Source organism: Ursus arctos, chromosome X (assembly GCF_023065955.2).
Source record: "Ursus arctos isolate Adak ecotype North America chromosome X, UrsArc2.0, whole genome shotgun sequence".
Classification (NCBI taxonomy): domain Eukaryota; kingdom Metazoa; phylum Chordata; class Mammalia; order Carnivora; family Ursidae; genus Ursus; species Ursus arctos.
Window position 1 is genome coordinate 51998923 of NC_079873.1, and position 15242 is coordinate 52014164.

The window sequence follows — 15242 nt, forward strand, 5'->3', positions numbered from 1 at the left end:
AAGGTTCATCATGAAGTAGGACTGTACCTCCTGGGTCCCACCTGGGTCCCACATTTTTCTACTTAGTTTAGATCAGCCCAGATGATTGCCATAACCTCCCAGGCCTCTAAATCTTGCATTGACCAGACTTACACCATCCACTATGGTAGTCGCTGGCCACATTAAGCTCTTGAAATGTGGCTACTCTTAAATTGAGATATGCTGTAAGTGTAAACTATACACAAGACTTCGGAGACTTAGTGTGAAAAAGAAAATGATGAATGTCTCAATATTTTTTAAATATTAATTTACATATTCAAATGATAGTCTTTTGGATATACTGGGTTAAATGAACTGTTATTATAGTTACTCCCACCTGTTTCTTTTTTACTTATTTTCATGTGGCTACTAGAAAATTTAAAATTGCATGTGTACCTCTCATTATATTTCCACTGGACAGCATTAACCTAGCATCTACCTTGTCAGGATTTGTAATTAATTACACTCCCATATGATTAAATGCTTTTTGGCCTATTTTCCCTCTTTCTACAGATTTATGTCACTTGCTTTTTTTTTTTCCCCTTGGTCTGCCCTTGGTGAGGATGGATGTAATAAATGATTGTTCCATGTAATTTCTGAATCTTGGATCTCATTGTTTACATTCTCCCCAACTGTTACAACCTTGGGTGGAAGAGTCCCAGTAAAATAGGGCTGGAGATTCTTGTGATTTTTACAAGTTCCATGCCTCAATAAAAAATAAAATAAAACAAACCTCAGAGTTTGGGACAAGGAATAATAAGTTTGTTGTGGTATCAGGAGGTCCCTTTTGTACCCTCAGTGCTGTCAACTGACCTGGTGGCATGTGATAACACTGGCTGAGCTGGCAGTGAATCTACCTCCTTAAGGAAGAAGTTTGGGATGCAGAGGGCAAACCACCAACCCTCTATGTCCTTCTTGTCTTTCCCTTGTCCTAATGTTCTTGTTCTCTACAGACTGACTCCCAAGATAGGCTTTCCCTGGAGTGAAATCAGAAATATTTCTTTCAATGACAAGAAATTTGTCATCAAGCCCATTGACAAGAAAGCCCCGGTAAGTGATTCTTCCTACTGGATGAGACAGGTACTTGCCAAGACCTGGATAATGCTAGGAGCAATCATGTCATTGTATCTTTCTCTCATTTTTCTGGCTTTTGTGTGTCTGTGGGCAGGGGGTGCTGGGAATAGGAGGAGCAAAAGGAGATTGACACTGGAAGGGGATATTGATGACAAGACATGACTAGGAGGCATTCTGTAGCTGGTGCCACACTGCTACCTGTGTGTTAGGAGAAGCATAGATGAGGGAGAGCCACAGGCAGTCTGAGTACTGCCTCTTAGCCACCGTCCTCTGCTGCCCTGATGCTGTGGGGGTGGAAACAGAGAGTGCATATTATTTTTTAAACCCTCTAGGCTTTGAAGTGAAACTGTTCATGTGCTTGATTTATTTTTAATTGTGGAGAAAAGACAGAGCCAGAAGTCCAGATCCAAAGATGATCTTCCAAACTTGCTTTTTGGTATAACTTTGCTGCTGTCCTCTCAAGACTTATCTCCAGAGCAACCCAAGAACAAGAAAGGCCTTTGGGTCCAGTCATTCTTCTAACATGCTCACCACACTTTTCACCTACTCAGTTGCCTGTGGTTGATAAGACTGGAAAGATGGTGATTGAGAGTAGGATAGAAAACAGAAAACGGTCTCCTCTTTTGGTGTACCTCATGTCCAGCAAGGGTCAAAGCCCATGCTAAGACAAACCCTTCTCATGAGGCCTCAACAATTCTTCTCCAGCTGTAAGGTCTCTGAACTTCTGCTGCTATGCACTTTATATATGCTATATATGCTATCAACAACACTGTCAGGTAGATTGTAGCATACCTGTTTTATAACTGTGGAAATTAAGGTTCAAAGAATTGGAGCGTTTTGTCCAAGATCACACAGCTAAAAATGGTAAATCTGGGGTTTATACATACATTATTTGACCTCTAGAGCCTGTGCTCATTCCACTGCACACTAAGCCATATGAAACAGTAGTTTGGGTTCCATGGCAGAAGAACTGGTAGTTAGCCCATTAGTTGGTAACCTTGGTCCAGTGGTATTTATAGTAACAAACTCAGACTCACTAGATTTTCGTGTGTGTGTGTGTGTGTGTGTGTGTGTGTGTGTGTGTGGTCTTTTCTTTCTTTCTTTCTTTCTTTCTTTCTTTCTTTCTTTCTTTCTTTCTTTCTTTTTCTTTCTTTCTTTCTTTCTTTCTTTCTTTCTTTCTTTCTTTCTTTCTTCTTTCTTTCTCTTTCTTTCTTTTTTAAATTGCTGCTGTGTTCAACTCTCATTGGAAAAAGGTAAGTAACAAAGCCAGCTGAGATCAAAGGCTTATTTTTTTAAAATAACAGCCAGGACAATCATGTTCAGATTTATGTATTCATGTATACATTTACAACTTACCTTATTCCAAAAATGATTTAAGGGCCTGTGTCTAGGATATGCTTTTAGGAGGTTACAAAAACCGTCCAGCCCTCCATACTGTACTCACCAACGTATTATGCAGGAATTATTGGGCCGCTAAGAGAGGCCCCTGAGATTTAGCAGGATCCCAAATTAGCAGATAGGTTCAGTTCCTATCTTTCAATTAGATTGAGGATATTTTAGGATGCAATGCTTTCATAAGCAAAGGTTGAACTAAATTGTGATTTGGTGGAAAGAGCGCTGGTTTCAGAGTCAAGAAGCCTGGGTTCTAGTCCTGGGTTTGCCACTAGTCTGCTGTGTTACCATGGGCAAGTCACTTCACCACTCTGATAATTAATCTTCCTATGTGTAACATGAGAAAATTGGGCTAAATAACCCTTTCAGTGCTTTCAAAAGGCAGAAGCTCACCTTCATCTGTCCCTCCAAACTCATTTTGATTGTTGGTTTCCCATCAGGACTTTGTCTTCTATGCTCCCCGACTGCGGATTAACAAGCGTATCTTGGCCCTGTGCATGGGGAATCATGAACTATACATGCGCCGCCGCAAGCCTGACACCATTGAGGTACAGCAGATGAAGGCACAGGCCCGGGAGGAGAAGCACCAGAAACAGATGGAACGGTAGGTTCTGTGGAACTGGAGTGGAAGCTGGGGCTAGGGCAAAGAAGCTTCTCAAAACTGTCAAGATTGATACAGGAAAGACATGAAACCCTCCTGGGTTGGAGGGAGAGAGCTGTACAGAAATGTCACCTCCTCCATTAAGTCTCAGGCATCCCCTTCCTCAGGAAGCAGGTATCAGAAGCCTAGGATTTCAGGGACTCATAGGAGGGAGAGGTATTTCACAGTTCCACATTGTCTCTGACCCTTATGCCATTGCTCTTCTAGGCAGAGTCTGGGTTGCTCTGGGCTATCTGACCAGCGTAGTGGCATTAGCAGAAAGCTCCATGCCCATTTAAACATGGACTCTGTAGGGATTTCTGAGTGGAATTGGGCAGAGCCACCAGAATTTTTCTTATGAAGCCCCTATGCTCTGTAACCAACCCCCCCGCTACTGAAAGTGTAGCAAGGCTCAGCAACAGCAATATCAACTTGGGAACTTATTAGAAAGGCAGACTCTGACACCCTACTCCAGACCTGCTGATTCAGATTCTGAATCTTAAGATCCTAGGTGATCAGTTCTCCAAAGAAGGTATGCAAATGGCCAGCAGGCATGTGAAAACATCCCCAGTCACCAGGGAAATGCAAATCAAAATGAAAAGTGAGATGCTATTTGACTGACTAATATGGATATAATAAATAAATGCAGAAAATAATAGCTGTTGTCAAGGATGTGGAGAAATTAGAATTCATGTACATTGCTGGTAGAAATGTTCCAGCTACTATGGAAAATAGTTTGGTGGTTTCTCAAAATGATAAGCTTAGAATTACTATATGATGGGGCGCCTGGGTGGCATAGCGGTTAAGCGTCTGCCTTCGGCTCAGGGCGTGATCCCGGTGTTATGGGATCGAGCCCCACATCAGGCTCCTCCGCTATGAGCCTGCTTCTTCCTCTCCCACTCCCCCTGCTTGTGTTCCCTCTCTCGCTGGCTGTCTCTATCTCTGTCGAATAAATAAATAAAATCTTTTAAAAAAAGAATTACCATATGATCCCACAATTCCACTCCTAGGTATATAATTGAAAATGTACATGTACACACGTGTTCATAGTGATACTATTTACAATAGCCAGATGGTAGAAACAGCCCAAGGGTCCAACAGATGAATGGATAGACACATTGTATAGCCATACAATGGAATATTATTCAGCCATAAAAAGGAATGAAGTACTGATACATATTACAATGTGAATGAAACTCTATAATATTATGCTAAGTTAAAAACACCAGACACAAAATTTCATATACCATATGATTCCATTTATATGAAATATCCAAAATAGATAAATGTGTAGAGGCAGAATCCAGGTTGGTGGTTATTAGGGGTTATGGAGAGGAGAGATAGGAAGAAACTCACTTAATGGGGGTGCAGTTTTGCTTTAGAGTGATGAAAATGTTTTGGAACTAGATAGAGGCGTGAATGTACAACATTGTAAATGTACTAAATGCCACCAAATTGTTTGCTTTATAGTGGTTACTATTATGTGAATTTCACCTCAATAAGTTATTTAAAAAATAAGATCCCAGGTGATTCCTATACATGTTAAGGTTTGAGAGAACTGTTCTAGTAGGTACTCTGTAATAAAGAGTTTGGAACCTCAGGAGGCTTTTAAATCTAGTAGGCTAGAAAAGGAGTCTGTGTTTGAGAGGTTAGACACCAAAGTTCTTATTTATTCAGAAAAATTTTACTGAGATTGGGGGCAGTTTACAGAGCTGGATCTGGCAGGAACATGCCCTCAAGGACCTCACAGTCTGGTAGGAGAAAGAGGAAAAACACTATTTACATAACTGTTCAAGGTACAAATGCTGTGTCATTTTTTCACTCAATAAATATTTATTGAGCAGTGAAAGATAAAATAGACAAAAATCCCTACTATCAGGAAGCTGACATTCTAGTGGGAAGAGACAAAACAAATAAGCAAATTATACAGTATGTGAGATGGTAAGAAGTGCTGTGGAGAAAAAGAATAAAGAGGAGGGATGGGGATAAGGAGAGGCCAAGTATTCTGAGGGCCCAGAGAAAGAAAAGATACCTAGCCTAGGGTGAAAAGGCAACCTCCTGGAAGAGGTACTGGGGCAAGAAAAAGTGAATACCTACTCTAGATTTGCAACAAATTCTGGGGAAAAAGAGCCTAGAGCGGGGCTTCAGAGGGCCTGCAGCATTAGACCTAAGGACTGATACCCTAGCCATAGAGATCAGTGGACTTGAAGCATGGTATCCCAGCACAGAGTCAAAACTTGACTCCCTATAACTATGAGGTAGGCAGGGTAGGACTTATTAGGCCATTTTACAGATAGGGGTACTGAGAACAAGAACAAAGAAGTGATATAGCTAAGTTCACCCACTGGTTACCCACTGGTGAGTAGTAGAGCTGGGAGTCCAGGTTGGATCTCCTGACTCTGGGACAAAGTGACAGGGTCCTGAGTGTACTGACCCACGTGGGACTATGCTGTGAGGACAGGATGTGGAGATAAGGGAGCATGGTCCCAACTCGCAAGCTCGAAGTGTGTTGGATGGGTAGGCGCTGAGGGTCCAGGACCAGGGAACCTTGGGGCCTTTCCATGTGACTGATTCTATCCTTTCTCTTTTCTTAGTGCTTTGCTGGAAAATGAGAAGAAGAAGCGTGAGATGGCAGAAAAGGAGAAGGAGAAGATTGAACGGGAAAAGGAGGAACTGATGGAGAAGCTGAAGCAAATTGAGGAACAGACTAAGAAGGCTCAGCACGGTGAGGCTTAGAGTCAGTTATCTTGAAGACTGGGTTTTCCTAGAGCCTGACTCTATGAGCTGAAGACCCTTCTGCCTGAGCTGCAGACTCAGGGTATATAATCCATATGTGGCTACAGATAGATGAAAGATGGGGCAAAAGGAAGAGTGCCCAGAGCTTTCTGCCAGCTGTGCCCTGGGGTGAAGCATTTCCGGGAAGGAAACTAGGTGTTCCTTCCATGTCTGCATGTTTCACCACCTTTCCCCCTTCTTCTCTTTCCAGAACTGGAAGAACAGACCCGCAGGGCTCTGGAGCTTGAACAGGAGCGGAAGCGTGCCCAGAGCGAGGCTGAAAAACTGGCCAAAGAGCGTCAAGAAGCTGAAGAGGCCAAGGAAGCCCTGTTGCAGGCCTCCCGGGATCAGAAGAAGACTCAGGAACAGCTGGTAAAGCCACAAAATGGGCTAGAATTGTAGTACCTGAATTTTCTTCCCTATCTGTCTACCTATTCACATTTACCCCTGCCTGCAGGGCTGGCTCCTTCCAGCAGGTGCCAGTCAACAGGCCCCCAACAGATAGCTTATTCAGAAGCAAGTTGCAAAGTCACTGATGTGGCCCAGAAAGTCTTCCCTAACTCTTACTTTTATTCTACTTTCTTAGCCCTTTGGGATCTGAGCTGATGACCTGACAAAGGAAAGGGAGGAAGGAAAGAAGCAAAGGAATTTACACTTAATTGACTACCTACTGTGTGTTACAAGCTATGCTAGCAAATTTTCCTTTCCCCATTCTTATTTCCTCTCCCAATAATCCTATGGGATTAATCTGCATGGGATACTATGCCCAGATAAGGAAATTAAGACTCAGGGAGGTTTAAGGGACTTGTCAAAGATCACAGTGTGGCTGAGTAAGGATAAGAACCCATTTTTGCCTTTTTGAAGGGTTTGTTCACTAAAATCATATGTAAAACTATGTTTCTATGCACTTTTCAGGGGAAGAGGGTAAGTAATCTTCATTTCATCTTTATTTATTTCTGTGACTCAGAAGTTAAGAACCTATGTCCCAAATTCCTTGATATATGTTCTTTCCCTCTACTGTTTGGAGTGTGAATGCAGGAACTAAGACCTAATTACCAGGGGGAATCTTCCTCTAGGATATAGATGTGTCCAAGGTGTGAGGGTGTGCATAAGCTTTTTCCCTTGTTCAGGTTGCCTTGTGATACTACAGTGTTTTTCCTATACTTGCCCTGGGAGGAGTCTTAGTGGAGACCTGAACATTCTAAGAAAACAGGAAAAAGTCTGGCACTTCAGGCAGTGACACAGTGATTTCCAAAGCTTTATGAAGGCCCTAAATATGCAGTGGGCAATAATGCATGCAAGAGAGAAAGAGAGTGGGGGAGAGAGAGGGAAGTGGGGGAGAGGGAGAGGAAGAGAAAAAGAGATGAGGAAGAGAGAAATGACGTTTGTGTTCAGGAGGTCTGTAGTCTAGGTGTAGATCTCTGACTTCTAAGGAAATGATTTGGAGTTAATAACAGTAGATCTGAGAATAGGAGTGGTCCTCCAGGCTTCCTGGAGGAGGTGTGGTAAAAAGAGCCTCCAGGACAGCAAGCAAGTGGAACAGCAGGTTCCCTATGGATTCCCCAGGGGTACGGGGGTTGAAGATACCTAGGTCCTGAGAACTAGAAGGCTCAGCTCTCACAAGTTTCCAATTTATCCATAGGCCTTGGAAATGGCAGAGTTGACAGCTCGAATCTCCCAGCTGGAGATGGCCCGACAGAAGAAGGAAAGTGAGGCTGTGGAATGGCAGCAGAAGGTGAGACACAGTGCCCAGAACAAAAACATTATGAGAAAGGGTACCACATGCATAGGTTTCAGTTCTTTGATTCATCAGATTTGGGCTCCGTACTCTTTCCTTCCTTAACAGCAGGCATCATGGGCTTTCTCAAATACTTCCCAGAATTCTCCAATACACCAAGGAAGTTGGTAAATTATTACTATTGTACAGGTACAGAAACTAAAGGCAGACACAGTGACATGGCCTACCTCCTGCTTGGCCATTCTATGCACTTGTAGGATGCCACAAGTTAGCTTGATCTGACTGCTGATTCTTCATGCCCTCTGTTACTGGACAGGCTCAGATGGTACAAGAAGACTTGGAGAAGACCCGTGCTGAGCTGAAGACTGCTATGAGTACACCTCATGTAGCTGAGCCGGCTGAGAATGAGCAGGATGAGCAGGATGAGAATGGGGCAGAGGCCAGTGCTGACTTGCAGGCTGATGCCATGGCCAAGGATCGCAGTGAGGAGGAACGTACCACTGAGGCGGAGAAGAATGAGCGTGTGCAAAAGCACCTGAAGGTATCCTGGCAGGGCCAAAGGGTCAAAGATATCCTGTGCATTCCCTAGATCATCATGGAGTTAGGTAGAGGAGCCTGTCTCAATGGAGTATGGGAGTCTGAGCCTTTCTCTAATGAGAGCTTTAAGGGTAGGCACCCATCACTTATCAATCAGACCTTGGGCCACCTCTTGCTTTTTTTTTTTTTTTTTTTGCCCCACACTCCATTTATCTCTTGTATCCATAAAATACCATGACCCAATTTCTACCTGAATCTTTGATAAGTTGCTCTACTCTCAGAGAATACCTGCCATTAGTCCCCTAAGTTTGTGGGTTTTTTGTTTTATTCTTGCCCCACTGCAGTCCCAACAGGGCTGAAAATGGCCCTCAAAAATATGTGTATGTGTTTGAGTGTAAAAAGAGAGGAGTGAAGGAGTGTGTATGTGTGGAGAGGGAGAGAGAGAGAGGGGGAGAGAGAGAGAAAGAATGAATCTGATGAATCTGGTTAAATAAGGGGAGGTAAAGTAAGAGCAAGCCATTAACCCCTCATCCCCTTATACCCTCACAGGCCCTCACTTCAGAACTGGCCAATGCCCGCGATGAGTCCAAGAAGACTGCCAATGACATGATCCATGCTGAGAACATGCGACTTGGCCGAGACAAATACAAGACCCTGCGTCAGATCCGGCAGGGCAATACCAAGCAGCGTATTGATGAGTTTGAGTCCATGTAATGGTCACCCAGGCTCTAGGGACCCCTCCTCCCTTCTTCCTTGCCCCCATACTCCTATACTCTTGCCTAACTCACACTGTGCTGAAGCCACTAACTAGAGCAGCCCTGGAGTCATGCCAAGCCTTCAGTGCCCCTATGGGACCAAACCTAGCCCCTCAGCCCTCACTCACTTCCTTGGGCAAATAAATGGCCCACTATGGTGCCAATTGGACACTCTTTTCTCTCTCTGTCCCATTTTAATCTAGCTTTCTAGAAGAGACCACTTCCGTAGCTCAGAGGCACTTCCCATTTCCCATTGATTGGGGAAATACCCCCACTTTTACTGTTCTGTAGGACTTAAGCGTGGTGTAGGTTGAAAACTAGCCCCATCCCTGCGTGAACTGCATTCCTTTTCAGGGTCCTGTGATTTGCAGAACTGGAGCATCACAGGGTTTACAGAAGGAGGCAGGACCCTGGATATATCCTCTAGGATGTCAACTGACCTAGGGTTAGACCTTCCAATGTCCATTTCTTCTAGAGTTATTTAGGCTTTATAATGATTGGAAGCTAAAAAGATGTTCAGTCATTCTTTATGCCTCCCAGATTGGACCTGTTACAAAATTCTTATAAGTCTTGTCCCTGAGTTCAGGAAGTCAGTTTCTCCCCACAATGAGATGGGAGGAGACAGTACCTTCAAGAGACTTCACCAACATCTTAGAAGGCTTTTGGCCATTCTATTCAAGCAAGGCTGTTTAGAAGATCCTCCCTCAATGCCTTATGGGAGCCTAGGCTTGTTTTAAGGAAGCTCTATGGGCAGAGGTATCCCTTACTGTTATTCTGGGCTCCTCCCTTCTTGGGATCTGCCCCTCCCCGTTCCAATCCCCAAATTCCCTCCAGCTAGAATAGTAGGGATGGTTACCCCAAAACCTAGCCAGCCCTATCCAGGACTCTTGCCAGTGGGGGGAATTGTTCACACGGGCTTCAGAGAGCTGTTGGGGGCTCTGGCCTTGTCCCTTCTATATTCTAACCCCTTTCTCTCAACACAGGAGTAGCCTCCTCCTCTTCTTTGTTTCATGTGTGCTTTTTTTTCTACCAGTATTATATATTCTAGTGGCATCTGATTCAATATAATTTCTGTGTTTCTTGCTAATGCACCCTTAGAAGATATTAGTTTTGAAGCAGGATCATTTTGGCCTCATTTCCTTACCTGGGAAGCATATACTATATTATAAAAGAATATTTTGCCAGAAACATTATTGTAAGAAGCTTTCAGTATTAACGACGTCACCTGTCACAGTCCATTCTTGAAGTACTTGGTATTTGGTTTTATTGTTCTTTTTATTTTCCCTTCTCCACAGAGTTCAGTCCCCAAAGGATCATACTGTCCTTTCATGCAGTGCCCCTGGCCCAGAGCCCTTGGCTTTGATCCCTCCCTGACTCCATCCCGCCTGACTTTGGAGAGTCTTATGTGCATTGCTGTGAATTATATTGACACTCTCTTGGTGATATGCCCTATACTGGCTAAATTCAAACCTGGAATTCTGGGGCAATCTAGCTGCCTTAAGGGCAATAACACACCCACAGGGAGGCTAGGGAGAAAAGTTATATTTTGTATTCGGTTTTTTGTGTGTATTTTTGGGGTTTTTAAAAATTGTTTTTGGAGGGGTTTATGCTCAACCCATGTTCTATTTCAGTGCCAATAAAATTTAGGAAGACTTCTCTGTGACTTGATTTTTTGTTGTGGTGTGAGTAGGTGGCTATAAGGTACTACACTGTAATTTCCATTCTGTAGACCACCTTCCAATCCTTGTTCTCATTTCATCCTCGTTTTAGTCCTATGGAGAGTGGATATGAGCATCGTCATTTTAGAGAGGGGCCAATGGAATTGAAAAAGAAGAATAACTGCCCAAGGGCACAGGACTGTCTTAATCACCTATGCACTTTCCACAGCTCCAGGCCAGTTTTTCCAGTGTAGGTGGGCCCTGCATTGACCATGTGAGGCTCTGGGGCTCACTTGCACTTGGGACTTTGGAGCTCCTTGTGAGGAATGGTTTGTATCCCTAGACTCCTCCTGGGATAGTTAGGCCCTGTCTTGCCTTCTCGTCAGGAAATCTTCCAGGCTTGCCAATTTCCTACTACCCTCACTTTTTGTGGTACCAGTGAAGGTCCCAAAAATTACCTTGAGCCCTGTGGTAAAAGGCAGTGGGGAGTGTAGTGTGAAGTGAAATAGAGTGTATATATATATATATATATATATATATAGAGAGAGAGAGAGAGAGAGAGAGAGAGAATATATATATGTATACACACACACACACACACACACACACACACACACACACACAAAAGCTGTTGGGAAGTACTTTATGGCTTACAAAACATGTCAGTTTTGTAGCCTAAATGGTAATGCCAGTTTTACAGATAAGGAAACTGAGACCCAGATAGGACTTCTAGGCTGTCTTGAACCTGACACATTATCTCACTTAACAGTCCCCTTCTTGGTGAACCAACACTTGCAGGGAAAAGTAAACTATGTATTCCGTGAGCTGTATATCCTTCACAACAAACCTTTGAACCAGGGCATCTGAACTTGTCTGCACATTGGAATTTTAAAGGTTGAAAAGCCCAGACCACATCCTCAGATCAAGTTACAATCTGTAGTAGTAGGATTCAGACATCAGTATATTTGATGATTTCAATGTGTAGATAGACTTGGGAACCACCGTTCTGAAGACATAGTATTTTTTAACACTTTTTAAAATTTTAAAATTTTATTTTAATTTCAGTATGGTTAACATATAGTGTTATATTAGTTTCAGGTGTACAGTACAGTGACTCAGCAATTCCATACATCTCCCAGTGCTCATCACAGCAAGTGCACTCCTTATCCCATCCCCCATTTCACCCATCCCCCCACTACCTCCTCTCTGGTAACCATCAGTTTGTTCTCTATAGTTAAGAGTCTATTTCTTGGTTTGTCTCTTTCTCTATCTCTTTTTACTTTCTTGCTTTTTTCCCCTTTGTTTCTTAAATTCCACATATGCGTGAAATCATATGGTATTTATTTTTCTCTAGGCATTACACTCTCTAGCTCTATCCATCTCATTGCAAACGACAATATTTCATTCCTTTTTTTTGGCCGAATAATATTCCATTGTATATATATATACCACTTCTTTTTCCATTCATCTATCAATGGACACTTGGGCTACTTCCATAATTTGGCTATTGCAAATAGTGCTGCTAGAAACATAGAGTTGTAAGTGTCCCTTTGTATTAGTGTCCTTGCATACTACTAAATACCTAGTAGTGCTATTGCTGGATCATAGGGTGTTTCTATTTTTAACTTTTTGAGGAAACTCCATGATGTTTTCCACAGTGGCTTCACCAGTTTGCATTCTCACCAACAGTGCAAGAAGGTTTCATTTTCTCCACATCTTTGCCAACACTTGTTTGTTGTATTTTTTATTTTAATTATTCAGACAAATGTGAGGTGGTATTTCATTGTAGTTTTGATTTGCATTTCCCTGATGATGAGTGATGTTAAGTATCGTTTTGTACGTCTGTTGGTGATCTGGTTATCTTCTTTGGAGAAATGTCTGTTCATTTCTTGTGCTCAATTTTTAATTGGATTATTTGTTTTTTGGGTGTTGATTTGTATAAGGTCTTTATATATTTTAGATACTAACCCTTTATCAGATATATCATTTGCAAATATCTTCTCTCATTCAGTAGGTTTCCTTTTACTTTTGTGGATTGTTTCCTTCACTGTGCAGAAGATTTTTATTTTGATGTAGTCCCAGTAGTTAATTTTTGCTTTTATTTCTCTAATCTCAGAAGACATGTCAAGAAAAATGTTGCTAGGGCCAATGTCGGAGACATTACTGCCTATGCTCTCTTCTGGAATTTTTATGGTTTCGGTTCTCATATTTAGGTTTTTAATCCACTTTGAATTTATTTTTTGTGTACGGTGTGAGAAAGTGGTCCAGTTTCATTCTTTTGCGTGTAGCTGACCAGTTTCCTAGCACCATTTATTGAAGACACTGTCTTTTGCCCACTAGATATTATTTCCTGCTTTCTCAAAGATTAATTGACCATATAGTTGTGGGTTCCTTTCTGAGTTTTCTATCCTGTTCCATTGATCTATGTGTCTATTTTTGTGCCAGTACCATACTGTTTTGATTACTACAGCTTTGTAATATAAAGTCTGGAATTGTGATACCTCCAGCTTTGCTTTTCTTCTTAAAAGTTGCTTTTGCAATCAGATCTTTTGTGGTTTCATACAAATTTTAAGATTGTTTGTTCTAGTTCTATGAAAAATACTGTTGGTGTTTTGATAGGGATTGCATTAAATGTGTAGATTGCTTTAGGTAGTATGGACATTTTAGCAGTATTTGTTCTAATCCATGAGCATGGAATGTCTTTCATTTCCTTGTGTCATCTTAAATTTCTTTCATCACTGTTTTATAGTTTCCAGAGTACAGGTCTTTCACCTCTTTGGTTAGGTTTATTCTTAGGTATCTTACTATTTTTGGTGGAATTGTAAATGGGATTGTTCTCTTAATTTCTCTTTCTTGCACTGGGTGTTATTCACAAATAATGAATCATGGAACATTACATCAAAAACTAAGGATATAATGTATGGTGACTAACATAACATGATAAAAATTATTATAAAAATTCTCTTTCTGCTGCTTCATTATTATAATATAGAAATGCAACAGATTTCTGCACATTAATTTTTTGTCCTGTGACTTTACTGAATTCGTTTATCAGTTCTAGCAGCTTTTTGGTGGAATCTTTTGAGTTTTCTTATAGTGTCATGTCATCTGCAAATAGAGACAGTTTTACTTTGTCCTTAGCAATTTGGATTCCTTTTACTTATTTTTGTTGTCTAATTTCTATGGCTAAGACTTCTAGTCTTCTTCTTTAAATGTTTGATAGATTTCACCTGTGAAGCCATCTGATCCTGGACTTTTGTTCATTAGGAGTTTTTTGATTCCTGATTCAATCTCCTGCTGGTAATCAGTCTATTTAAAATTTCTATTTCTCCTAGCTTCAGTTTTGATAGCTTATATGTTTCTAGGAATCTATCTATTTCTTCTAGTTTGTCCAATTTCTTGGCATGTAATTTTTCTCAATATTCTCTTGTAATTATTTATATTTCTGTGGTGTTGGTTGTTATTTCTACTCTTTCATTTGTAATTTTATGAGTTGAGGACATACAATTTCATCCCCATTTACAGATGGATAAAGTGAGGCCCATCAAGATGGATTATTTTGTTCAAGGTCACAGAGATTAGTAGTCTTATAGCCAGGACATGGGCATAGGCAATTTGGTTCATCAGCCTGTGTTCTTAACCATTGCATTATGCCTTCTCTCTACCATTCCTAGGAAAGGACAGACGTTCACTGAGAAGAGGAGATACATGTAGAGCTTCAATTCTAAGGTAGCAAATAGAATTCCAGGGCCCTAGAACATCAGTGTAAGAGGAAGCCTTAGGAATTTCTGCTTATTGTAGTCCCAAATGTTGTTGCTCTGGGGAGTAAAGGAACTGAATTCTAGGTCCCTTCCAACAACAATCAGAGGATGTCTGCTTTTGTATGCTTTATATGTGGGAGTGTATATGTGCAAAATTTTTTTAAAGGAGAAGACAGGTAGACTTCTGTTTCCAGGAAGATAAATGCAGTAGGCAGAATAATGCCCATCCCACCCTCAAAGATATCCACATATGAATCCATGGAATCTGTGGATATATCACCTTATGTGGCAAAAGAGACTTGGGGATATGATTAAGTTAAGGATTTTAAGATAGGAAGATGATGCTGTGTCATCCAGATGGTCACAGTGTAGTCAGAAAGAATTGAAGATGCTATGCTTCTGGTTTTAAAGATGGAGAAAGGAGCCACAAGCTGAGGAATGCAAGTGGCTTCTACAAACTGGGAAAGACAAGGGAATGCATTCTCCCATAGAACTACAATGAATGCAATCATTCATTGCTGACACCTTGGTTTAAGCCCAATAAAACCCATTTTGGACTTCTATCTGACTTCCAGAGGAGTAAGGAAATAAATTTGTGTAGTTTTAAGCCAGTATAATATTGTTCTCTATTTCTCAAAATTTGCCATTCTTGAAATAACAATGCTATAGAAATGGAAAGCAGCACTTAACAAGGAGGGTAGGGAACCATGTGAGAGGTAGATGTAGCTGTAGCAGAGCAACATGAGGTTGGAAAATGGTAGAGTCAAAGGACCCTAGGCATGCCTTACCCTATGAATACAACTAGATAATAATAAAATCATTCTAAATGCCCAAGGAATTGACCTTAAGACCAGCAGAACAAACCAACCAAAAGTAGAGAAGAGGTCACATGGA

General features: G+C 41.5%; 1 protein-coding gene across 1 annotated transcript in view; it reads left to right on the plus strand.

Annotated features, from left to right (window-relative positions):
* Nucleotides 1-10585, plus strand: part of MSN (moesin) — a 65366-nt gene extending 54781 nt beyond the window's left edge. The window contains exons 7-13 of the mRNA XM_026487609.4: nucleotides 972-1068; nucleotides 2925-3088; nucleotides 5719-5849; nucleotides 6111-6271; nucleotides 7542-7634; nucleotides 7954-8178; nucleotides 8724-10585. Coding sequence (XP_026343394.1) covers nucleotides 972-1068; nucleotides 2925-3088; nucleotides 5719-5849; nucleotides 6111-6271; nucleotides 7542-7634; nucleotides 7954-8178; nucleotides 8724-8888 — 1036 coding nt within the window. The 3' untranslated portion in view covers nucleotides 8889-10585. The remainder of the gene's footprint in view (nucleotides 1-971; nucleotides 1069-2924; nucleotides 3089-5718; nucleotides 5850-6110; nucleotides 6272-7541; nucleotides 7635-7953; nucleotides 8179-8723) is intronic.
* Nucleotides 10586-15242: the final 4657 nt, after the last annotated feature.